The sequence below is a fragment of the Myripristis murdjan genome, chromosome 2 (assembly GCF_902150065.1).
Source record: "Myripristis murdjan chromosome 2, fMyrMur1.1, whole genome shotgun sequence".
In the NCBI taxonomy this organism is placed as follows: domain Eukaryota; kingdom Metazoa; phylum Chordata; class Actinopteri; order Holocentriformes; family Holocentridae; genus Myripristis; species Myripristis murdjan.
In genome coordinates, this window is record NC_043981.1 from 5877414 (window position 1) to 5904442 (window position 27029).

The 27029-nt window shown below is 40.1% G+C and overlaps 2 protein-coding genes across 9 annotated transcripts; one reads left to right on the forward strand and one right to left on the reverse strand.

Annotated features, from left to right (window-relative positions):
- The first annotated feature begins 23 nt into the window (after positions 1-23).
- On the forward strand, positions 24-6462 carry zswim2 (zinc finger, SWIM-type containing 2). Of its 8 annotated transcripts, none has more exons than XM_030072660.1 (10): positions 24-122; positions 1073-1232; positions 1357-1433; positions 2005-2045; positions 2844-3078; positions 3676-3927; positions 4210-4294; positions 4543-4625; positions 4773-4941; positions 5453-6462. In XM_030072660.1, exons 2-10 carry the CDS (start codon positions 1083-1085, stop codon positions 6167-6169), a joined length of 1809 nt encoding a protein of 602 aa, XP_029928520.1. In that variant the 5' UTR covers positions 24-122; positions 1073-1082; the 3' UTR covers positions 6170-6462. The 8 variants fall into 8 exon arrangements, with proteins under 8 accessions (XP_029928520.1, XP_029928528.1, XP_029928544.1 ...); XM_030072668.1 differs by having other exon boundaries at positions 32-158; XM_030072684.1 differs by having other exon boundaries at positions 38-71.
- A 36-nt stretch (positions 6463-6498) lies between these two features.
- fam171b (family with sequence similarity 171 member B) lies at positions 6499-25851 on the reverse strand. The gene is given in 10 exon segments (XM_030075381.1): positions 6499-10160; positions 10163-11124; positions 11785-11908; positions 12020-12136; positions 12544-12714; positions 13501-13659; positions 14518-14610; positions 20282-20515; positions 23234-23460; positions 25838-25851. Coding segments are annotated over 10 exon segments (2460 nt in total). The 3' UTR covers positions 6499-9801.
- Positions 25852-27029: the final 1178 nt, after the last annotated feature.

Below are 27029 nucleotides of genomic sequence, written 5' to 3' on the forward strand. Positions count from 1 at the left end.
CACAGCGCCCTCTACTGGCCTCAAATCGTCATGACAACATTACCATGGCTACAGCGTCTCCCCTGCTCTCGGTAAGAGCAGCAGAAGTTAGTTTCTTCTGGTGGATTCACTGACAACGACAGGTATTTTTTTGGCCGGTCGGAGCCTACAAAGACGAGGTTATTAAACTGCTGCCATTTTCTACATATAACCCCAGATATTGTAATTATTTGCTTCTGGTGTCGAGTTGTTGGCGTGAAGCGACAGCAGCACACAGGTGTTCCTAATTAATTTAGCCACCGCTAGCTAGCGGTAGCCAAAAGAAATACGCAAACACTACCAATTTAACTTTACCTGTGTTTAGCTGCCGCAGATAAATGATGCCTGATAGATACACGGTTAAAAACATTGTTTGAAGATGAAACAAAGAAGTCGGTTCAGGTTTCGTCGTCTTTAATTCAGTCTGACTGTGGCAAAAGGTAAACATGAATCCCTCCAGGTAATATTTATTGGTCCCAATACAGTCTAGCGTCTGCTGTATTGCCTCATGAGCAATTAGCCTTTGCTATTATTGATAACCGACAGTCATTTGAAAATATGGATAAATATTGGCCTCATATCGATACTGTTGTGAAGGACACTTGTGAGGTGAATCCAGGTAAAACCTCCTGTATAAATCTTTTACATATTTTCTTGAAATATCAGTCACCAAGGAGGAGATGAAGAGAAGCAGGAATAATTTTTAAGCTGCGAGATAACTGAGAAGTGTGTTGTTCAAAAGGGACAGCAACTCAGTATCAGGAAGATGTCCTTATTGTGTTGTTGTTATTAGTAGCAGCCTATTATTAAAGTATTGCATATTTAGTAAAATAAATAAATAAATAAAAAATATATGTGCTTTTCCATGTCTATCATGCTACTCTTAAAGTTGATAAAACACATCTTGCTTGAGAAAAGCCTTAACCAAAGTATCCTGTGTATTTCCATGAGTGCATACCAGTTAGTATTGGTTACTTTCAAAGAGATCAGACTTTTGACCTCTTGTCAGTTCAGCCAAGCTTATTCTTATCGTATAATGAATGTCTTTATTCAGCAGTGACAGGATGTTCAGGAAAACGGTGTGGAGGAACACAGTCAGTGACACAGTGAGTTTCCACCAGGATCAAGCCCTCAACACAACGATATTTCTTCTGAAATCCTATGGCCCGACAGGATTTCTGCTGAAAGAGGCGGGAGAGGCTAAAAACTTCAAGGTGAATGTTGCTGCCTGATAAAACTCGATGAACAGTATAATACCTTATCCTCCCTGTTAGTAAGACTCATCATATGCAAAAGGATTCGCATTCATGATTTGTCATTTTATTCCTTATACGGTAGGTGTGCTTGGGGGACCCACATACTTGCACTTGTCCAGTATTCCACAGGGAGAAGGAGCCATGCAAACACATCTGCTGGTATTTGTTACATGCATGCACACAGGGATTGAACATTAAATTGTTTGATTCGGAAACCTATTCCAACAGAGTTTCTTATTTTACTGTATGTGCAGCACTTTGAACACAATATTTCAGATTGTACATATCTGTAAAACTCAAAGTATTAAAGACACAAGACACTTGTAATTACTATTACAACTTCTTAGCCACTCAGTGACAGCTTGAAATATATCTGTATATTTTTATACTTAGCATTCCTGTACTAGTCATTTCTGAAGGAGGAAAAGCGTCTTTATTGTTGAATTTAGTTTACTGGAGACTGGCTCACAGTTCTGTAGGAAAACAAATGCTTGACAGCTAAGTTGGTAATTGAAGTGTACAGCTGTATTCAGATGACCAGGGAGTTTAGCAGAGAAGTTAAATGTCATGTGCTGCCCAGCTGTGATATTAAAACCAAGGAAGGGTAGTAAACTTGGGGAATTTCTATTTGATTTTTTGTCTGAAGGATTTAACGACAGAATTTGGGTTTGGATCTTATTTCAAGTCTAACTCTAGAGAGAACCACTAACTCGCCTCTATTCCATTACAGGGTTTTAATGCGGAAATTCAGAGTTCCCAGAGAACATGAATGTAAGTTGATAGGATGAATTGCATGTTGTTATTTTTCACACTAATTGAATCCTTTTCAGTCTAGTTACATTGCCATTTAGTATAATGCAGATTCCTAGTTTTGGTTTGATTCCCGCAGTCGTGATTGCTTCACGTGCCAGGTTGTTATGGTGCACACTGAAAATGAGGACTCTAAGAACTGGGGGAAAAGTAATAGTTTATTTATATAAAAAAGATAAATAAATCTACAATGTTGCTGACCTAACTCTTCAAATATGGCTTGTGGATATATTTCAGCAATTCAAAAATCCATTTCAAAGAATATGACCATATTACTCCTGGTATGAAAATTATGTACACTATAGGTGGCTATAAGTTATGAGTGATATGATATCTGCTTAAAAATAATTATGTTTTTAAGATGGAATCAATTGTGATTTTGAAATACTGACAAAAGATATTCACATCAGGAAATTTGACTTGTTTGAGTATACAGTTTTGGAATAAAAGTCTTAATTTAAGCCAATAAGATGTTCCTGGAAAAATTGACAACATGAATTTAACTCAACTAAATTATTCCAGTGTTTCTATCAGTCCACATCCAGCAGACATAATTCACCCCTTTGGGTAGTTTTGAACAGCTGACCCAGTGTCATATCAGCTGTACAGACCACTCCTCAATCAGCATTTGTCAACTCCATATAATATCACTGAAAAACCAGCACATATGTGGGCAAATTTGAGTGATAATTCTGTGTGTCTGACCCACCTGCTTCATGTGCAGACCTGCTGTAATGTTTAAAAATAACTCTGCTCCAGACTGCTTCCAGCAGGGGCTTGTAGAGAGGCAAATCTTGGAGGTCCTCCATGGTTTACACCAGACTAGGACCTGTGGGATGGAAAACAGCCCCCACACTGCTTCTGAGTCCCCAAGCCAGCTAGGCCCGGTCCAAGAGGATGGAAATGTCTGCCGGAAAATGATCCAATCCCAGGATGTGTGTCCCATCTGTCAGGAGGAGCTGCAGGAGAAACAGCTGCCTGTGTCTTACTGCAGGTGTGTGCTAGTGGTGGTGGAGGAGGAGTTGTTCAGACTGTTAGTGTATCACTGTACTGATGATTTAGGACTTTTTACTCAACTTCTGATGCACTGTTGACCTGAACATGACCCTGTGAAGCAGTATCCAACTATGGCCAGCTGTGATGCTGCCCGTCATTGGATTATATATATAATATAAACTTTGCATGATTTTTTTGTACTGCCTTTCACACTATGAATTGAGATATAAAAAGAATCCTTGCCTAAAACAAAATGCTCAGGGTTTAACAAACATAGTTTCCCAAACTTCATTATACTCACAGAGCAAATACAAAGAATTACTATGTAGGTTTTAATTCACAAAAATGTAGAATAAATGTATAAAATGTTTATTTTCTATCATGAACACAATGAAACAAACAAACAAACAAAAATACAGAATAATATTATTTTCATAATATCTCTGAATCTGAAGTGTGTCTAAAGTTTTGGTCAGTGTCAATTTTGGTCAATTTTAACATTTTAGACATGGAAAGTCATGAAAAGGCAGGCAGTTTTATCTCTGAAGATTTGGAACCCTGTTTTCTCTTCTCACCTGTCATCTGTCTCCCCCAGGTTTGGTTGTGGCAATAATGTCCACATCTCCTGCATGAAGGTGTGGGCAGATCACCAGGCACTCTCAGACAAAGAAATGATGGTGAGGTGCCCTCTCTGCAGGGAGGACTTCAGCTCTCTGAAGTCCCTGCAGGAGCAGGTGGGAAATGCAGCCAAGCTCTACACAGCCGCTGAGCGAGAGGCGCCCGACAGACATCTGGGAGTTCCCTGCCGCAACTGCCGCGTGTGTCCTGTCATTGGCAAGTGCTTCAAGTAAGAAATAGTAGTAAGAACAGTTAGGAGGAAAGTGTAGGCATGCAGTCACAGATATTTCCTCTTGCTGCACTGAACCTCAACACATTCTTTGAATCACAAAACAAGTCAATCAAATAGCTGCAGTCCGCTTATTTACAAAGGTCTATGCCAGTGAATTTTAGTGCATTCATCTGATGTCTTGTAAAACTGTTGACTTTGCAGATTGTGTGGCTGAGCTAAATAATTAAATTACCCTTGATTCCCTAGTTCAAATATTGTCCACTGTTTTTTTTTTCTTAGATGCACTATGTGTTCTTACTACTACCTGTGTGAAGACTGCTTTAAGAGGGGCTGCCACCAACAGCATCAGTTTATTTCAAGAATGGTGAGCAAATCAGTCTCAGCCAAGAAATTGTGCTTCCCTTCTTACTGTCACTTACAGTGTCACTGCCTATTTAAAATGCTTCCTCATAGGTTAAATTCCAATTGGAATAATGGCCTTTTTGGCTGGTGTTAATGAATGAGCTTGCCCAAGGATGATGATCTGAGATTCAAAAAGCATCTCTGAGAGATTCAGTACATACTAATAATGTTTCAGTAGGAAAATAAAAACTGTGACTAAACTTGAAACAGAAAAGGAGAGAGAAGTGGCGCCATGTGAGTGAGGGCATGCCTGATGAAGATAGAGGAGCAACTTCTAAGCCAGTGAACAACAGGCAAGTCACGGAACACATTCAAATGAACTGTTTTTATTGGTTCATTGGACATTTTGTTCCTTTTTTTGATTACAGTGGTATGTTACTGCCATTTTATAAATGTGAGTACCTACAGGAGGCTTCATCATTTCTTGTTTCCCTTCTTAGCCTCTTTCCTGCTGGCAGGGACCCTCTGCCACAGCATGTGTTGGGGTGTCTGCCTGTAGTCAGGGTGAGGCCTGGTTCTCGGCTCCTGGACCCGGGACTGCAGTGTCGCATCTGTCTACAGAGCTTCGTCCTGGGCCAGAGTGTTCGAACCCTGCCCTGTCTTCATAAGGTAAAAAGACATTGGCGACCATGATATTCAGTGTGACTGTCCTTAATGAGGGAATAATAATGTTAACACTCCATGAGGCTAAATGCTACGGACATACTCTGAATAATATAACCAGTACACAATGTTTAGTTCTACACACTTTTAAAAATGATAGAGCAATACTTTACAGTGGTTTAATTCTGATATCAGTTGTTTATTAAGAAGTGGAAATATAGACTTAGTATATGATAATACCGTGGAAGTAAAAGAAAAACTAATATAAAGTAAATTTTTAACACATAAAAAAAAAAGGTTGCGTAACACTGCAATTCATAATGACCTTATTATGCTATATTCTATTTGTTGAACAATGAAAAAGTATTTTAAGTACATAGGAATATTAATTGGAGTATAGTACAGGACATCCTGTTCATTTATAGTGGCCAAAAAAAAAAAAAATACAGCCATCCAAATTGATTATGTAGAGTCCCCTTTCTTTTCCTCCCCTCTTCAAATAAACACACACCCTCAGTTCCACACAGACTGTGTGGACGGGATCCTGCAGAAGTTGAACTCCTGCCCCCTTGACGGCTACATCATTTACAGTCCTCTGACTTGGAGTACCAATGACAGGAAGACCTCCTCTAAGCTGGCCTCCAGCCTTTCCAGTAACCAGGCCAAGCCACCCCAGAATAACATGGAAGATCTGTTTATACCCGGATTGCCACTGCTGCCTTCCCACGATGCACCGAACTCAAAGGTCTCCTCCATACCTTTAAGCATCCCACAAAATCTAATCACTAAAAGGTTACAAGGTTTGCATATAAATACAGTGGACACTGTGTCAAAAGAAGGAAAGAAGGAATATCTGAAAGCTAAAACTCTTGACAGGTTTGTTTTTCCTAAGAATTCTTCCAGTGGCAGACTATGTAAATGTCATCCAGGTAGCACACAGGGCACCTGTGGCACTTACTCAGAACAGACACTGGCACATCACAGAGCTGCCTCACCTCATGGATCTGCAGTGGCAGAAACTGGAGAAGAAGTACATGCAGATCTTTTTGTGGGTTCAAGGAGACCAGAGCCAGATCACACACCTGTGGTGACCTTTCCTGCCCTGCGTACAAGGCTGCAACCCAAACCAAGAGCTACAGTTACCAAGCAAGACGCAAACAACAGACTTGTTTCACAGCTAAGCTTGACTGGTGTTTTGATAAACACACAGCAGCAGAGGAAGAAAATGTCATAAAAATGATTTGTAACCAACTTTTGGGACCTTTAAAATGGCTTTATTCAAGGGTAATTTCCTTGTGTTTAAATCTATGGAAAATTATAAATACGCCCAGTTTTCTCAATTAAGTTACTGGGTTTTCACTAACATTATTTCCCATAAAGTTTAGGTTAATAGAATGAAAGAAAGCCATTGTAGAGATACTTTAAGATTTGTTGATATTTGTGAAATACTGCTTTTGTTGCCACTGTTTGTATTGATGGTTTCAGATTGCTAAGGTTACATTTCTATAAAACATTCGTGAAACTGCTTGAATGAGAAGGCTTGTGAACCTGTGTTGGTATCAAGTGAGTTTTATTAATTAGTGCACAAAAAGGCAAGACTAAAAACACTACCATCATTACAGAGGTAAACACAAAAGTTGCCATTTTTGAAGGAAAGAAAGCCCATAAGGTTCAATGGCTAGACACAATAGGAGTACACTATAAAACACATTGAAATCAGTACAAATACATTCAGCGAAACCACTTTAAAATAGGAGCAATGGTTGGCTTGTTTTTGTTCTTCAGGAATTATCATCACAAACTTGACGTACCACTCCTTACAGTGCTGTTGTAGCTTGAATAAATTTTTAAGCTGATCACTAGCAAAGGGAAGTTTTAAATACTTTGTAAGCATACTGAATGACTAAGTGCTCAAATTGTTGCTACATTTAGAATTACAAAGCTCTTGAATGTTCAGGCTTTTTTTTTACACTCCCTCTTCAGGCCAGCATTAAAATAATTCATATCAATAAAATGCGCTTTGTGGTTGAGTGACAATGGCAAAAAGCTTTGTCATCCAACACACTCTAGCACACTGACATGCCTCTCAAGCCCTTCCTTTTAGATGGAAAAGGAGTACAGGGTAAGCACAAAATAAACCACATCACAGTCTACATAAAATGCTGTTGGACTATGTACATTAAAAAAAGACATTTATGTATGTAGCTTTCATATTAAGCCTCATACATACAAAGATACATGTGAAATAATGAGTGAAAATTTAATAAAACAGTACCATGACGGAAGACTAAATATGGCGAAACTGTTTGTATTTCAAATTTTAATGTAGGGTAAATATTGCTAGAGAAAACATTTTCTGGATGGACTCACTGGTAAAGTGTGTTTTGCCATACTCCATGAACTTAACATCATTTGCATCGATGCTTTTTTAGTTTTGAGTATTTCATACTGTACCTTTGTCATTGTTGTAGTATCTACATATTGGAAATTTATACAGCTTTTCTGTGTGCCAATGTAATAAACAGGCACATTTAAAGTGTTGTGTGCTTCAGTGAACTGAGGACAACAGCCGTCACATTGATCAGTAGAAGAAAGATTTATGGAAAGGCAGACTCAGAGATGTGAGTTCATTGTTAAATCAATATTTCACTTGGGTAGAATAATTGTCAGTGTCAGTAGTAACAGTTTGAAATTGTTTTAAATCCCAGATGGACCACTCTGCTGACCACACATACTCAGCACTACTATCCTTAGCTTTGATTTGAAAAACCTGTTTAATAATAATCGTCCTCTTCTTTTTCCTCATACATATCTCAAAACAATGAAAAGTATATCCAAGCAATTACTCTTAATTCTGTGATCACAGTGATCAAGAGGTAATCTGTCTGTGTGCCTTAAATAATGTTAAAAGGTTGGGAAATACAGGTGGTGAGCATGCTGAAAAGAGATGCTCTTCTAAAATAAACTATATCTTTAAATATCCATCTCTTTTGAAAAATTTCAAATTGTACAATGAAAATATCTCTGTTCTGTCGTCATAATAGGCTACTTCATAACTTTGTCAAGAAATTTAATATTTGTAGCAGATAATATGACAAGGTGTCCTGCTGTAAAAAAAATATTGCATGACTTAGGGCCTAAGCACTGCCGAGGCAGAGGGATGGTTGGCGTCCTTGGAGAGTGAAGTTTAAGACTAGTGCAGAAAATTAATACATCAGAGTCATGCAGTTATGTTAAATCAATCAAATACCTTTCCAACTAATAAGAAATTACTAACCTAACCCTACAGTCCGGCAGTAACATAAACAAATTTTACAGTGTGTCCTTTCAGTCAGGCAATCTGATTGGTCAGAGACATTTCCAACCACACTGACCATTTAAAAAAAAAAAAATGGGCTATGCTTTATTTGTTGCTGTGCCAACTCTTGTGGTAACCAGAGAGGTAGTTAGCAAACAATTATGTTTTTATTCTTCTGTATTTACTCTATATCACTTTGAAAAAACCTTTCAGAAAGTACACATGCATTAGCCATTGTATGAAAGCCATAATACCCTTAGAAATGTCCTTCATGAGGATTATGGATACTAAGTGCAACATCACTATGTCACAGTCATACCCATAATCATGTTAAAGAATGCCCTTTCGAGGTGTTATTACTATTGTTTTGAAGCAAGTTAGTTACTGTACATTGATGTCATCACAACGCTGAGTCTCCTTTGAAGAATAGACAATAGTGAAAATGAATCATTCAAACACCAAGCTATCTAACAGCTACAAAGACGTACTGTGTTGTCTGCCTCACCTCACCTCTTCAGTAAAAATGCCAAAAACATTTTCATACGCACACAATGAAACATTCATTTTCATGCATTCTAAAATAACTCTAGGCTCTATGACTTGAATATCAGATGTGATAACTTCAAAATGGCAGCTGAGCTTAAGAATGTACATCAGTGTCTTTTTTTTTTTTTTTTCTGAAAATCCATCAAGGTCCAGGGTTGGAGTCAGTCACAGTCAGAAAGCTGAAGAAAATTCCATAATGATGAGAGCTTTAAATCACAATCAGTTGTCAAAAGATTGTATATGATGAACATGTTATGGCATGAGTTATTTCTGCTTGTTAATTTTAGTATGCCATTTCTTTAACTGACAGCGAGTTGATCCCAACAACTGTAAAACCAGAAAATTTCATGGACCCGAGATTCTCTTGTCAAGTAGAGAGAGGCAGTATGGCCAAAACCAGATGTAACTCTGTGAGCAGGGAAGGCTCCTATGTATTTTTTTTGTATTTTTATTTATTTTTTTTGTATTTATTTTTTTACAGGAGGCAATTATGGTGAGGATAAGTGCACAACACATAGACCTGTATCCGTGTTCATCCTGCAAGCTCACCAGATTTAGCTAAATAGAGACTAATACAGTGCCTTATATCATATTTAATGATTGCAGGCAGAAACAAGGCACCCTCTATAATGCCATTACCAGGGGCTATGGGATATCGTGTTCACACGGACACTTGGATGTGAAGAATCGCGCTGGTGATCTTCAGTTTAGGGAGAATGAAGGTGGTGTACAAACACATCTACAGTAGCTACATAATGTTTGAACGTGACATAGATCTTGCTTTTGTACTTGAGCTAGCTTATGCATTCTTTGGCAAGGTTGTACAATCACATAACCCAACAACAACAATGCCTATGTGAGCGCGAGTAAAAAATTAAATTGCGTCAGCTCCCAGATCACTCACTCACCACTGACATCACCATGTGATGAAAATACCTCAATACGGGTTAAATGGGCTATGGGACATCTAAATTAAGCGCTGATGGAAAAAGAATACTTGTATCAGTGCGATGAGCCATGCTCTAACTTCGCTTGGTCAAAGGTCTTCCCTCACGGACGTGCTTGGCACTCCTCTTCTCTGTCCTCCCCTTCTCCCTCACCTTCCTCAGGCGACGTGGAGGTGGTGTACCTCTCGATTCGCTGTCCTCCTGAGCACTGGACGTATCCATACCATCTCGCTCTTCGGGAATATTGGGGATGGCCCCACTACTCCCGTCTAGAATGTTCCTCAGGGAAGGGTCTTCTGGTGTACACGTGGCCGTGGTACCACTCTCACTACTGCTTAGGTCCTGTTCTTCACCATATCGCCCTCCTCGGCTGTGGTGTGGGAGGGATGAGGCCCTGATCGATGGCCTGTCACGCTCTGCCTCACGGATGTTTGCTGAGGCTCATTCATGTCCACCCCAGAGTCCAGGCTGGTGTCGTTGCTGCTAGGTGGACGGTGGCGGCTCTGGAGCTCAATGATCGAGTGGCGTACCTGTGCAGCTGGCTTCCCATCTAGGGAGACGAACCAGGCCCTGGGGTGGGACGAGGAGGACTTGCCTCGAGTAAGCTCAAGCAAGGTGCGCTCTGAGATCCCCTGAAGCTCGCTAGGCACACCATGCCCAGTGCTGAACGCCTCCATACCAGCTGCCTCATTTAGAGTCCCAGGCACAGAGACAGAGGATTCCAAGAGGTTACTGTAGCGTCCCCACACACCAGCATTGGGGCCTTGGCCTTGGGGAGGAGTCTCCAGAGGCTGGGGCTCGTCTTGGCTGCTCTGCGGTGGGCTGCTTCCATCTTGAGAATGGTGGTGAGGGACTTTGGGAAGAGTCTGGGTGTAGCTGTCTTTACTAGCTGGCTCTGAGTGGGCATCATACTCTCCTCCGTTTCGTGGGAACGTAGCTGACTTGCAGCCTGATAGCTGCTGCTCCTGAGCACTGAAAAGCTCTGGGGCTTGAATGATGGCTACTGGCTGATTGTAGATATGAACCAGCTTGTCTTGGAAGAAGGTGTCAGAGTTCATGTTGGTTCGGTTCTGTTCTGACTTCTCCCGAAGCCGAGCCACCTCTTCACTGTTGATGTAGTGAGGCGGTTGCTGGGAACCTTTGATCCGATCTTGAGCTATGTTCTCATACAGAGGAGCCACGGGGCGACTCCCTGGGTCCTCCACGTAGATGTTGTAGTTGGCTTTGTGCCTCGGCGTGGAAGACGGCTCGCACTGGACACTTCGTGAAGCCAGGCTGTGGTCACCAGAGTGGAACAACAAACCCTCTTCCATGTGGGTGGAGGTCGTCTGGTCCTTTTTCAGTACCGCCAGTTTAGAAAAGCGTGCTCTTCTCCTCCTGGGCTCTCGATGAGAACCTCTATGTATCGGAGAAACAACAATTAAGGACTGCAGTTGTTTAGTGCTGTTTTCCAAACATGTTGAGTAGAAAAAGTCAATTTTAGACACAGTCATAGTCAAATTTAGACTGCTCTTTTTCATCACTAGATACTATCGTTTGTCTTCAATCCTTCATAAAAAGGGGTTAGTTGACTGTATTATTAGGGGTTACATGAAATTGGCTGTACTTTATACATTGTTTTGTCATGGATGGCCCTCACAGAAGAATCTTCTAAGTGATTAAATCTGAACAATATGTGATATCGCAGGAAATTTGGGCAAAGGCATATTATTTGAGCTCAATACAAATGATGGGATTACACAAAGCAGTAGATGTGCAGTGGCAGCTGCACATCTACTCTCAAAGAAAACCTGCCTAAGGATTTAAATTGTTGCCATCTCTGTCCACCTTGTTGCAATACCTGAAAATAACTTTTTGTGTTATCATGAACCCCAAAATCTTTTTAGCTTAGGACTTCTGAGATACTTCGATGAGTAATTCTGGAAAGCAGAATTATTTTCAACATTACTGAATGGGAAATCTAAGGAAAATGAATATCACCTTGCTTAGAACACACAATGTGGATCCAAATTAAGACATCGGCAAATGACTGATAATTTTACTACAGTGATTTCTTACCCGCAGTGACACAGCAGCACAGACAGAAATCCAATCACTATAGCCAGCGTTCCTCCGAGTATTCCCATTAGCAGGTAGGTATGGTACGACAGGAAATCCAGTGAGTTTACATGTGCCATGTAATCTGGATGGAGATTTATAGATATATAGTGCATACGACATTGTTTCAATGCAAATAACACTTACATGACAACAAAGTCTACAAAACTGAACTTCTCATATTCTAGTGTTATACCGTTTGATGAAGGCAGGGGAGCAGCAAGCCAGTAGCCCAAGTGAGAAGCTGTGTAAGTCCAGACCAGGCTGTCGCCGACCATTTTCACTATTCCAAGACCCTGATTCTCCCAGGCACCTTCAAACAGAGAGAGCAATTTAGTCTTTTGTTATTGTGCACCACAGTATCAGTCAATAAATCGATTAGTGTGCAAAATCTACACTATTTGAGCTCACATGAATTATTGAGTGCCTTGTTAAGTATTATTTTAGCAATAATACCCTAGAGGACAAGAACATCCTTTAGGTTACCTTTACTTTCACACAAGAGATAATAAGGGATGCTGTATTCACCAAAGCGGGATACATTTGAGAATATGAAATAATGGAAAACAATAGAAATCACCGACTAGCAACCTCATTATCATTTTTCTTATTTGTGCTATTAATCGTTTTGTAACAGTTCATAAACCATATGTCAAAATGCCCGTTTTGATCTGATTTTGTGATTAACATGTTCTGTTGCTGTTCTGTATCCCCTCCTACCAGTCTTGTTGTTGTAAGCCCAGGCAGACACAGTATCGGACGGCCTGAGGTTGGTGGTATGTCTCAGGGGCAAGCTGATTTGGATGGGCCCTCGAACCTGGAGCTCCTCACTGCCAGAGTAGAGCAGGGCACAGATGGCTGCCACCGGCTTCAGATCGATGCTTCTGTACACTGCAAACACGAAGAGGAGGAGGACGGTGAGAGGAGCAGCTCATCTGAGGCATTTTAAACGGTAATGTAAATTCATTAAAGTTTTAGTAATTCAAAGATTGCCTCGTAGCCATATATCAATGATGTATCAAAAGTGAAGTGGTTCAGTTTACACTGTTTTATATGTAGACTGCAAAAAAAAAGTCCATTTCAGTCATTTTATCTGATATTGAGCCTTAAAATCTTGCTGTCTTAAAGCAAAAGAGAAAAGAGATCATTTAGATAGAAACCAGCAACATTTTCTTCATATACTGTTCCTTTTGTTAAGGAGATTCTTTAAATAAATGAAACAACGAAAATAACACTATCTGATCTCATTAGCATTTGACTGACATTGATTTTTAACTTGTTCTCAAAAACAAAAAAATAAAATCAACAAAAAACAACTCAGAACCAGATTAACTAAATGACTTACTTAGATGGATACCTTTCAAAACAGATCTGATTCCATTCCCTTTGTCTTTAGTGAAGAAAGATGGTCCTGTCTGTGCTCTTAGCCATAATTTTACCTTTCTTGTTCATATGCATCAGTCCAAACTGCCCTCACTTCACTTTATGCCAGGCTCTCTGTTTGAGTGAGTCTTTTCTTCAAATTGGTTCAATCACATTCTCACTCCTAAAAAATCTCACATGTTGCAGTGCCGCTGTTCTCTCCTGCCCAAAGAAACTGAACCAACTGCAGTAAATGTCCCAAAACAAACCACTTCAAAAATGCTTGGTGTCAACGAGTGTTTCAGGACCACTCACCTGATTTGTTGCTGATGATGCCTGGAGTGCAGTTGACACAGTCTCTAGCCAGGTGGTGCTGTGGCACAGTCAAGTAAGCTGTCACCGTGGAGATGTTAGTCTTGTCATCAAATGTGAGGAGGTTCTTTGGGAATTTAATGCTTGGCTGGAAGGAGTTATCTGAGAAAACAGCATGGGGTAATATTCACCAGCAGGTGGACACTCATAGCCTTTATTTATATGCAATTTTTTTTTTTTTTTAAACCTGTATCTGAAATTGTATGAGCAATGACTTGCTTTTGTGGCGTATTCATGTTTTAGAGACAGGATATGGAAGACCTTTGTGCTTTTATTCTACAGTTTTCTTGTGTGTAACACCACATCCAGTTTCATATTTTCTGCTGGTGCATAAAAGAGAGAAGTCAGGGCTCAGTTAATTCAGAAAGTGAATTTTTTCCACAAAATGAATGTAACTAGAAATATTGCAGCCACAGAAGTTTCTCACATCTTTTTTTTTTTTCTTTTTTTGCTCTAATATCCTCTATTTCGATGAAAACAAACAGAAAAAAGTTTCTTTAATGATGTATGGTAACTAATTTCTTTTCTTAGCACCTCTCTCTCTCACATTTTTTGGGTCACAGGAATATTTTCTGGCCACTGTGGCTCTGATGCGTCTGCTGCTTATTTTAACTTTGGAATGCTCTGCCTGCAAAACTTGCTATTTCTGTGTCATCTTTTATATCTCTGCTAAAAACCTATCTTTATACACAAGCCTTTTTATCATCATTTTATTTATAACTCGCCATTTCACTAATTGTCATTTTAACATTGTTACATAGCAGTTTTACCCCCTTGGACCTTCATGTATCTATTGCAACCTTGTGATTATTCTTTTCTCTATTCGGCTGTCTTGAATTTGACTAATATGTAAAATGCAAGCCATAAAGACATAACAGGGAAGGGAATCTCATTATTTTACCTTCTGAACAGAGTGTAAATTGACCCTGAACCTGTGTGCGGTTGAGTGAGAGCACATACCAGGTAACTTCCCAGTGATGAGCACTGAGTCTTCAAACAGCCAGATGTTGCCCTGGTTGTGAGGGAGCAGCAGCAAGGTCACAGCAGAAAAAACTGCAGGGTGGCATACAAAAGGCAGGAAAAAAACAAGACAACACAATTACAAAAGCTGTGTCATCAAAACAGATAAAATATGACAACTTCAAACATGTTCTTTCCAAGAGACAGAAAGGGAAAAAGCAAATATTTGCTGATTCTGCGATGCCAACTCTCACTGTTTGTTCTGCAGTTACTCGCTCAAGATGGAAATAGGAATAATGGCAAATATTAATACAAAGCACTGTGGTTAAGAACAAAAATGACAGTTGTGTGTATTAAGATGAGAGTTAAGTTTCTCCCCATCTGATTTATCTGCTGTATGGAAAGACAAGCCTGCATAACTGTTCTCCATACATCAGAAAAATAAGGATGGCATGATGGAATGATTTAAAAAAATACTTGCCACATTTGGTTAAGTATTTCATAAATTAGTGAAGGGTTTTTCAGACGCATTTCTGTCTTATTCTCTTATGGTATCAGGACATAAAAGCCACTAATGGTGACTCATAGTGTTTCCTGTGAAGTGTAAAACCACCAGCAGATGGCAATAGTACCTCAAATGTTGCTGTTTTTTTTTTTTTTTTTTTTTTTTTTGGGTTCAGTGATGTGGTTGTTAAGCACAAAAGGGAGGTGCCTCTGATGATGGAGACCAAAGCGTGCCTCATCAGCTGCCAGCCTTTTTTTTTTTTTTTATTCCTTTATTTTCATCCCTCATAGTAATTGCTCCATTCTTTCCCCTGACAAGCACGACTCCCTCTCCCTCTCTCAAAAGCCTTTTCCTGGATACTCTGTCCAATACAAGCTAGTAAAAAGGGAAAGGAAACATAGATAATAGAGCAAAACCCAGACCCCTTTTTATACCAGCAGAAGATCGGCTTGGCCAAAGAGCCCCCACCCCCCTCAGTGTGGGATTCAGTGCAGGACAAAGACAGTTTGCTGAGGCAGGGATATGTTTCACCCAGGCTCAAGTCAGACGTCTCGGCTACACACACCACTTTAGAGACAATCAATAAAATGACTGTAGCACACGGTGTTCAATTACACTTTACTGTGGACTGGAACTGTAAATCGCTTCATCGTGAACAAACCTTAGTGACAAGTTGTGTCTTGTTTTGGAGGCCTCATCAATCTGTAATGACCATAAATAATTCAGCCTTGAGAACTGAAATGCTGTGGCCAGGCCTTACTTTAACTAAATGGTTAGGAAATATTTTCAATATGCTTGTGCAGACAAAGCAGAAGTGGCACTTAACATCTAAGGTTGCACTATTCAAACACTTTTGTATGCCTCATTTTTTTCTCATTTTTTGCTGTTTACTATATAAAGTGCCTCCCAGATGAAAAAAAGTTTGCTCCTAATTATGTGACCCTGCTGGTATAAGGATAAAGATTTTTTTTTTCATTATTATGTTTTTTGTGTCTCTGCTTTATTGGATAGTAGACGGAGAGGGACAGAAAATCTCAGGACAGAGAAAGGATCATGACATGCAACAAAGGTCCCACGCTGGATTTGAACACAAAGACATCACACTGACTTGGTAGGTGTCTTAGCAAACACAACCAACGGGGGATACGGTCCGTCTATGAATAGCTTGGTATCTGGTCAGTGTCCTTGAGCAGGGCACAGAACCTCTGCCCTCGTATCTGTGGTATGTTGCTGTGTATAAGAGCATCAACTAAATGCCTTAATTGTATTTATTCTGGATAGTCTATTGATCCCTGTAGGGAAATCCTCTTTGCTTGCCTCCCTCTACAAACGGTCTCCCTACAGACTGTGCCACTGCTCCCCATGAATTTGATTAAAACAAGTGATGTGCTAAAAAATGATGACTACTTAGTATTTATCTGGACAAAAAATACTATCAGAGAAGAGCAATTACTACTTCCTCTTATCCTTCAACTGGCCACTGCTCCTCATTTACCAGTCTGTACAATCACACCCTCAACAACCCCTAACAAAACTTTTTGTATATGTTTAGTACCGTTTGATATTTCTCCGGCACTGGCAGAGCACTGAAACAAATTTTTAAATTCACTAAAAAATGCATTTTTCTGATGTTTATGTCTTCTGAAATGTCTGATCTTTTCTGTACTGACAAAAGGGTGATTTCATAATCCTCTGCTGAAGGAGAGGTGTCTGTGCACACCCCTAAAATCTGATATTCAGATCTAATGGTGCTTTGCATATCATTAGCAGCAGCTTTGCCGGTCACTTAAGTGTTTTATTTTCAAAAAATAAACAGCACCAAACTAAATGTCATGTAAATAGCTGCTTCACATGAGAAATATTAGCGTAACAAATGGTACTAATGGTACAATTCTCATGACCGTTGTGAGATGGGACTTCCTCATTTGGTGTTTAGAGCTCTGGTTACAACCTGGTGTTTGAGCAGGCAGGGAGGTGGGCAGGGAACTATTTGTATATTGATAGATCCACACATTCTTAATGAGGGCAAGGTTTAGAGTTACATATAAGCCACTTTAAGGCACTAAGGGATGTTTTTTCATGGAGAAACAAATTCTAAATTTGTAATATGGATAAACAGAGATGAGCTAATAAATGGCTGCAGGGGAAGTGTAAAATCAGCTCAAAGTCCTGGCCATGAGATGTTGGTCAAGTACAGAGGCACCATCTGCAAAAAATGTACACTTACATGCTTGCAAAATCAAAGATGGCATTTGAAAGATAGTTAATGCTATGCTAGGCAGCCGCACACGTAGGCAGTTGCAAATGGCAGTGAGAGGTAACTGCATGGGGGAAAAAAAATTAACTTCACTTTCCAGAAACCCTGAAATGTGATGTCAGCAAATTGCACACAGCTCACTCATGTTGACCAACCCGGCTGGTCTGTGATGTTTTGTACCAATGGAAATTAAATTTAAAAAAAAAAAAAAAAAAGCTCAGATTTCTCTGGATAGAGTGCTCCCTCATTGCTGTTTATGAGACAGTTTGGACAGTTTGTTACTCCCTGTGGTTGGAGAGTTGTCCAACACCACAATTTAATTTGGGCAAACAGGGTGAATCCATGAGGTCTGAGTTAGCAGGCATGGGACCATCTTCTTTGCTACAGCAAAGAAAGCAACAAACATATTTTTAATTTTGCCTAGCGTAACATCATTTATTGAAGCTATGAGTCATTTTAAAAATTCAAAATGATTGCATTCAAACGGGTTATGCTTTGGAGGATATATATATATGTGTGTGTGTGTTTATGTGTATATCTATATAGGCCTATATCTATATATCTATATCTATATATATATCTATATCTATATCTATCTATCTATATACCGTACAGGCCAAACGTTTGGACACACCTTCTCATTCAATGCGTTTTCTTTATTTTCATGACTATTTACATTGTAGATTCTCACTGAAGGAATCAAAACTATGAATGAACACATGTGGAGTTATGTACTTAACAAAAAAAGGTGAAATAACTGAAAACATGTTTTTATATTCTAGTTTCTTCAAAATAGCCACCCTTTGCTCTGATTACGCTTTGCACACTCTTGGCATTCTCTCGATGAGCTTCAAGAGGTAGTCACCTGAAATGGTTTTCACTTCACAGGTGTGCCTTATCAGGGTTAATTAGTGAATTTCTTGCTTTATTCAATGGGGTTGGGACCATCAGTTGTGTTGTGCAGAAGTCAGGTTACTACACAGCCGACAGCCCTACTGGACAACTGTTAAAATTCATATTATGGCAAGAAACCAATCAGCTAACTAAAGAAAACGAGTGGCCATCATTACTTTAAGAATGAAGGTCAGTCAGTCCGGAAAATTGCAAAAACTTTAAATGTGTCCCCAAGTGGAGTCGCAAAACCATCAAGCGCTACAACGAAACTGGCACACATGAGGACCCGACCCAGGAAAGGAAGACCAAGAGTCACCTCTGCTTCTGAGGACAAATTCATCCGAGTCACCAGCCTCAGAAATCGCAAGTTAACAGCAGCTCAGATCAGAGAGCAGATAAATGCCACACAGAGTTCTAGCAGCAGACCCATCTCTAGAACAACTGTTAAGATGAGACTGCGCGAATCAGGCCTTCATGGTCAAATAGCTGCTAGGAAACCACTGCTAAGGAGAGGCAACAAGCAGAAGAGATTTGTTTGGGCCAAGAAACACAAGGAATGGACATTAGATCAGTGGAAATCTGTGCTTTGGTCTGATGAGTCCAAATTTGAGATCTTTGGTTCCAACCGCCGTGTCTTTGTGAGACGCAGAAAAGGTGAACGGATGGATTCCACATGCCTGGTTCCCACTGTGAAGCATGGAGGAGGAGGTGTGATGGTGTGGGGGTGTTTTGCTGGTGACACTGTTGGGGATTTATTCAAAATTGAAGGCACACTGAACCAGCATGGCTACCACAGCATCCTGCAGCGACATGCCATCCCATCCGGTTTGCGTTTAGTTGGACGATCATTTATCTTCCAACAGGACAATGACCCCAAACACACCTCCAGGCTGTGTAAGGGCTGTTTGACCAAGAAGCAGAGTGATGGAGTGCTGCGGCAGATGACCTGGCCTCCACAGTCACCGGACCTGAACCCAGTCAAGATGGTTTGGGGTGAGCTGGACCGGAGAGTGAAGGCAAAGGGGCCAACAAGTGCTAAACACCTCTGGGAACTCCTTCAAGACTGTTGGAAAACCATTTCAGGTGACTACCTCTTGAAGCTCATCGAGAGAATGCCAAGAGTGTGCAAAGCAGTAATCAGAGCAAAGGGTGGCTATTTTGAAGAAACATGTTTTCAGTTATTTCACCTTTTTTTGTTAAGTACATAACTCCACATGTGTTCATTCATAGTTTTGATTCCTTCAGTTAGAATCTACAATGTAAATAGTCATGAAAATAAAGAAAACGCATTGAATGAGAAGGTGTGTCCAAACTTTTGGCCTGTACTGTATATATAATTATATGTATTTTGCAATATTAATGTGGTCTAGTTGGGCCTGGTGCGCACTCGAGTCTAACAGTGGGTGCACATTATCTTGTAGTATGAACAGACTGCTGACTTGCTGTGATTTTTACAAACACATTTGACTTTGGCTGTGCCTGGTCAGGCTTTGAGCAGTGTGAGATGGCTCCTCTTAATGTGTGACATTCATCTTTGTCCCATCAGCTAGTGTGAACAACTTCCTGAATGAACAGTAAGCAAAGCATTTAGTCTGAACTACTCTAGTTGGGGGAAGTTATCCGAAAATGTAAAATATTTTCTTATCAAAATGTAACATAAAGTGATTCCAGTACGTTTCAGTGCCATTTTAAGAGTTTAAAGAATATTTTAATGATTATCAGGGTAATGAATCATGAATCATAATTAGCTCTGGCCAGGATTATCATGACATGAAATTTTCATGTCATTCCATCATCATCATTCCATATCTAGTCAAGCAATAATATTTTTCCACAATGGATGAATAAAATGAAATTGAAAGGGAATGACACTCTTATACGACACCATAGCCTGGATTATTGTTACATTTTCCTACACTTTATCTTTCACAACTACAAACTAATGGTTGGAGGGCATCCACAGGCCACAGGTTATAGCCTGTAGGCTATACAGAGTCTGGCTAACACCTGGAAGGCAGCTGATCAAATTCCACAGTAGATGTGGAAAAGCTGGCCTGGGAGAGTGAATGGATCCATAAAGGTTTAAAAGCTATTTTGGTATGACTCACTTGGTCTCTTGGTGGTGCTCCAGGGCAGCGGGCAGGGCACGTAGCCTTCCATGTTGCCCAGGAGGGTGAGACTGAGGTCTGGGCTGTAGGGGACCCAGAGCAGAACCTCCCCCCTCTCCCCAGTTCGGGCAGAGCTTGTGATGGTGTGGTTCACATAAACATCCACCGAAGCCCCAGACAATGGCTGGCGAGTCACCAGGTCCCTCACCAGGACCTTGAGGGCAAACTGGGGCTCTGAAGGTAGAAACACAGGTCAACATGTCATTGACAGACAGATTTTTTTAAAGAAGTGAAACAGGTCAGTTATGCCTTCAGATTCAGTTTCTAATGGTAAATATTCACACCAGGGACTGTTAGTTATGAATGCTTTTATCCCCTTCACTGACAGCATGTTGACTGTCTCTTGTGCTTCAAAAAGCCAAAGGATTTTCTCGTGTTAAATAACAAGAATAGAGTGTCTGAGCGTGTATGAGTTTCAGTTTACTATTGCAAATGTACAATAGCTGATGCTGGGCTCTGCAGAGAGTCCAGCAACAGATATTCACAAATTATGTTTCTAGTTTAGAATAAAAAACCTAAAAGTGGTGGGATGGTTAGAAACAATAGATGTGACGTGGTTGCTTTAAAGCAACCTTTTGAAGAGCAGAGCAGATATTTTCACTAAATCATTTTGAAAAGAACAGCATGCAGATGAAAAAGTACATAAAGTACAGACTGTGCAATGCCACAGCATATTTGTGGCAGTGAAATAAAGAACTGTGAAAATCTTGAGCTGATTGAGCTCGATTCAGATTAGCTGCCTACTGAAATAACAGGTAGTGCATATAGAGTAGATTAACACTAAAATAATGCCTGACAAGAAATTTCCCTGTATTCATTTAGGTAATTTCCTCAGCATGTCTCCGCAAGCTGTGCTATCTGTATGCAGGCCTGCCTCCACAACATCTCTGAACAGCATTTTCTACTGTGGCGCCGACATATTCCCTCGGTAACCTTTCACTCATCATAAAAAAGTGATGAGGCAAGGCAGAGCTGAATTGGTAGGAGAATAAAAAATACATCAAAACGAAGTGGCAGCAGAGAGGAAAAGCCACATGCCACATTTCTTCCCCTCCAACACACACCCATGTGCAAAAAGGCTCTACTTCAAAGAACCACCGAAGAACCTCAGCAGATAGGGGTATAATTTTTAATATTCAGCATTACTGTTGTCAGGTGAAAACCTTGGATCTCCAAAATGTCAACTCTTCAAGATCCAACAAAGACAGACTCGTTTTTAGCTTGACAAGCATGCATTTTTCAGTTTATCCGGTGCGATTTGAAAGTATTTCACAGACCCAAGGCTTGTAGAGCTTTCTCAAAACCGTCGAAGAGCTTGCATCCCTTCTATTTAAAATGCAAAATAACCAAATTCTGTTGTACTTTTCAACTTACGATTGCAGCATTAAGATGTGTCAATGTGTTGCACTTGGCATATGAAGCGTTTCAATGCAAAATAAGAGATCCACCATGTTGACATGAATAGTACTCCCTCATACCATTAATCTTTGGCCTGTTCCTCACAATTCAGCAGCATTTTAGAGAATTTTTTTTTCAACATTGCACAGTGAAGATCAAGTAACTTTGTGCCTAAAACTCATACACTGAATTTTGGAAATTAACTTGCTCTAAAAAGTCCCACAAATGGAGGATCTCCTAAAGCGTACACATTATTGGAGCTGGCACCAGTTGTGTGACTTAGAGGCGACTGTATGTCTGCATTTGTGGCTGAGAGACAGACATGGCTGGTGGAGCCTCGAGAGAGCATGTAAATACTGGGGTGGGAGTGTGTACAGCTACGCCAGATATAAACAAAAAAACTGCAGCGGTGAGGCCGTCAGCGGGCAAGGGCTTAACTACTGTATCAGCACAGCAACACGGGATTAATACATCACCTGCTCTGGCCAAAAAGATAACACCTCTAATCCCTCACACCTTGACATTATACATCTTAATCCTATTAGTCTGACAGGCAGACTGACTGTGAAATATGTGGAATATCCTGTCAACAGAGCTGGCCTTTCATTCAGACAAATAGCTGGTCATTTAAGACAGTTAAGTTCTGTGGTTTGACAAAGACAGGTAATGGATGGTGGGTGCACTGGCATGGTCATGGTACTGAATGCCTGCACCTTCATTAAAAATAACAATAAATAATAACTGGAATTTGAAATAATAATTGGAATCCCATTTTTAAATAATACAGCTACATTGCCAGAAACTGCAAAAAACACTCACTTCAGATGATGCTTAGAAATATGCAACAATCCCCGCTCCAATAAAAAAAAAAAAAAAAAAAAAAAGAGGATGCAAATAAAGATAACATCCATTTGGATATAGGCTACATATAGGCTACATTTTTCATGTGGTGTTAAGTATATATGACATGCACTTAAAGAGGTTTTAAAAAAAAAAAAAAAAAAAATATAATAATAATAATAATAATAATAAAAATACAGTAATCATACAATTAATTTAAGATATACAAACATCCCAAGAAAACTGTAAGGCCCCATTTTGGACTATTGCAAGTGATAGGCTACAATAGAAGCCATAAAGCATAAAAGCAGGAGCCAAGAAGCCATAAAGCAGGCTGTACATAAAGTAGCCTATAAGGTCTATATAAAGTCACTATTGAGTACCACAGGCACATTGCAAGGATATTACAGGAATATTCGCTTGGAGAACAGTTAGGCCAGTCAATGGCTCTCAAGGGAATAGGCTCAGTTTAACAAAGACAGGTGATAACAGGGACTATTTTGTTATATTAAGCGACTGTCCTACTTGATCATTTAACACCATATAGCCTAACAGCGAGTCATATGGACTTCCGACTTGAATAGCTAATTTCCATTTTCTGTAACAATGACTGACCCGCAGAGACCAGTCTGAACCGATATGTTGTGTGTCTACCTGCTATCAGGGCAGACGGAGTGAGGAACTGCCCCGGAGCTGTCGGGCCGGTGGCGGACGGGTGTCTGACCGCGGCGGTGATGCCATTGTCCCCGGGCGGGGAGGGCAGGCCGCCGCCCTCCTCCGCCGCTCTCACCGCCCCATCCAGGCAGGAAATCAAAAGCACCGACAGCAGGTAGCGTTCAGCAGCAGGCATGGCGAGAGGGAGCCCAGACCCAAAGACATAACTATAACCGCGCAAAAACGAGCTCGGAGGGGGAAGAATGAATGTGTGTCTGGGCTATGATGGCCTCATCTCGCTTTCTCCTCTCCGCAGTCTTGGTGTGAGCTGAGGAAAAACCCCGTGGAGAAAGGATGCACTGGTGCTGAGGCTGGGTGTGTATGGCCAGAGATTGTGTGTGTACGCGAAGAGGTCTACCTCAGTGGTGAAAATGATGGGCCCGTCTTCTGGTCTGCAAATGTACGCGTTAGCCCTCACGCATTTGATTGCCTCCAGGTTAGTAAAAATGCATTCAGACATTTGAAGTATAATATACCAGTGAAAATAATTTGTATGTATTTCAAGTATATATATGGGGGTTAGTGATTTGGCCAAAAATTTCAAAGAACATACTCCTTTCAAGTCACAATTAATTGAGAGGTGTCATTTTCACATTGCTATCTAATTGAATACCTAATAATTAAATAAAATAACTAAATAAAAATCTCAACCAGTTAAACAAATTTTAGGATAAATCTTGCCAATCTGTCACTCGATCATATAAATATACCTATTTATTTATGGACATATTTATTTATTTATTTGTTTATTAAAGAAATAATCACAATGCCTATCTTAGCCTTTAATTTAATCAAAAAGCCTACAAATACTTCTGTAGAGTTTTGTGCAAAAAGAGTTAGATGTTTTGGGCAGAAGATCAACAACAGACCACATGCTGCTACTTTCCCAATAGTTTTGTCTGAAAAAGATACTCTTGGACACACAATTATAAACTGCTTAATCTGCTAATGTTTTCACCCTCCATCCGTTCGTCAAGAGATTTTCATCTTGACATTTCCATTAACACCCACACATTGGAAGTGCACTGTGTGGTGACGATTTTGGTGCCCGGAAATTGTGGCAAAGTGAGATGTCTTTCCGTTTTTATCCGCCTCGGTTAGATTGGCGATGCTGTTACATCATTGGGGTCTGGGGGGGCCCCCTGTCGGTACATAGAGATCCCTGATGGTTGCCTATTTTTATCTCCATTACTCTGATGAAAAATACACTTAAGTAATGTAGCACTCAACGCAAATACTGTAACAAGACCATAACCGTAACTTCAGAAATTAAAGAGAGTGCCAAAAATGACGTGCATTATACAAATATATAATCTAGTTCTTGGAATCTCTAAAATATGAGCATAATGTTGCCAAAATAAACTCTAATATCTTTATGCCTTACCTAGATCTTAATAATGTAGTCATCTATCATGCTCTTAAATAATAAATTGGGCAAACTATACAAAAGATGATGTCAATAAGTTAATCTTAATTTGTTTATTGTCTTGCAAATGGAGGTGCAAAACAATTTCTCTCTCTCTCTCTCTCTCTCTCTCTCTCTCTCTCTCTCCTTCCCTCTAACACACGCACACTGTAATCTGTGCAACTCACATTAGATCATTAGATTTCAGGATTGTCTAATTTAGTGGATTTGATTTGTTTATTGATCTGTACATCGATAATGTACTTTTATTGTTTCTTCATCATCATCTGTGGACATCTAGTGGAGAAAATGGAAAGCTTGCAGAGAAAACTGATATGGTCTATCACAGCTTGTCTTAGCTCCTTAATATCCTGGCTCAGCAGGATCACCAAAACATCAGAGGCAGATAGTGTGTTTACATCCCCTGGAATAAACATTTGGTCTAAGATCTGGCACTAAGATGAAATTTAAATGATTTCAGAAAAAGCTAAACTGGAGTATCAATTAGTTGCTTAAGTTTCAACTTCCTTTTGAGACTGTAGTTCACAACACCAGCTCTAGCCATTAATTGTCTTCATTTGAGAACCTCTATGCTGAGACTTTAAAGTTCAGTAGACACAATGAGCTGTTTAGGACCCACTGTTGATACCAGCCTGTGAGTAAAGACTGAAAATAAACAAGCTCAGAAGCAACATGACCCACTTGCTCAGTGTTAGACAGCTATTTGTGCATTTTGATTTTCTGGGTCTCATGGGTTAGGCCCATTTTCCACTCTTAGCTTGCTAGGAAGATTTGAGAGCTAGCAGCCCAAGCATGGATTGCAAAGGTCTGAGAAAAAAACATGCTCAGAAGTGCAAAGACTCCAAACTCTTAACCGTGATCCAAAAGCTTTGAGGTTGTGGGTGCAAGCCTCTGTAGTGAATTTTGAGAGCCAGCAACACAAGTAAAGATTTACAGTAAAAGCTCTAAGAAACACTGGTCAGAAGCAGTGTAACCCTGTGGCTTGTAGAGTTCACTGGCAGCATGTAGTTTTTTTTATGGTTATGGGATTGCGCCTGTGTAAACAAGTTAATTTTGAAAACCAGCATCCCAAATAAAGATGGAAAAGTTTTTAGAACAAAAAGAAAGAAACTGTATACCCGTGTGGTTCCATATTTGTGGTTATGAGTTCAGTCTTCAACAAATTAGTAAATTGTGAAAATCAGCATCCTGTGTCAGGAGTGAGAAGTTGAAAGAAAAACAAAACCTCAAGCACATTGTCCCAGTGGCTTGTACAGACTGCTGCATGAATATTTTGAGGTTTTGGCTTCAGGCCTGAGCAAGCTGATTTATTTTTCAAGCCATCACCCCAAATATGATTGAAAAGCTTTTAGAAAAGACCTAACAAAGCTGTTTGGTCTAGTGGTTTGAAGGGTTAGAAAACTCTGAAGGTTTGGAGCTTGTTGGTTCCAGCCTGACTAAAATAAGCAGCTTTGAAGTCCAACATCCTGAAAAAGATTAAATAGTACTTAGAAAGAAGGGTCAGAAGTAAAATAATTCCTAGGAGAGTTAGATAGATCCATGCAAAGTTTGAAGTTGTTTGTTCAAGCCTGAGGGGATTTCTGAGTTTTTCAAGTGGACAGCCATTGGAAAGACCTGAGAAGTTATAGTTTGACACCATATGATGCCTTGAAATTTGGGGCAACTAATTGAAGATTTTGAGGTTGTTGGTTCAAACTTGAGTCAAGTCAATGAATTTCAAAGTCTGACAGCCGGAGTGAAGACTGAAAAGTTCAGAGAAGAACTGTGATTGTGTGTTGGGTTCCTGTCAGTGTATGTTGTTGTGTTTCTTTGCAGTGGCCTGTAGGAGCCAGTAATGTGCTCTGTCTTCACCAGTCCTGTTGAAGTCACTGCCGACTGGCTTAGCGATTACATTCCTGCCCCATCAAGAAATCAAGCCAAAACACTCTCAGGTGATGACAGACAAACCTGTTGCTCATCCTTACTGAGGTATTTCTCAGGGCTTCCAGCCAACCTTAGGAAAAAAGTGAATTTCTTCATTTTGACAGCCAGAACACTGGGCAGAAGTCACCTGAGAAACCATGTTCCTCTGGTTCCCCTGAGTGTCGCATCCCTTTTACACTCAGGACTATGGTACTAGTAATCCATGACCTCCAGGCCAGACACCCAGTGAAGACCATTTGTTGATTTTCTGATGTGGTGCTCCAGAGGCTTTGTAGTAGCGGTGAGTATTGTGGCTTTTATAATTTCATTTCATTTCATGTGTTAAAAACTGGATATAAAGGAGTGAACCTGCAACTCCTGGTATAAGGAGTCAGTTTTAAAGATGCT

Coding starts and splice junctions, on each gene's coding strand:
- zswim2 (XM_030072660.1), top strand. CDS start 1,083: ATGTTCAGGAAAACGGTGTGGAGGAACACAGTCAGTGACACAGTGAGT. Junction 1,233..1,356: donor GAGAGGCTAAAAACTTCAAG/GTGAATGTTGCT, acceptor CTTATACGGTAG/GTGTGCTTGGGGGACCCACA. Junction 3,079..3,675: donor CTGCCTGTGTCTTACTGCAG/GTGTGTGCTAGT, acceptor TGTCTCCCCCAG/GTTTGGTTGTGGCAATAATG.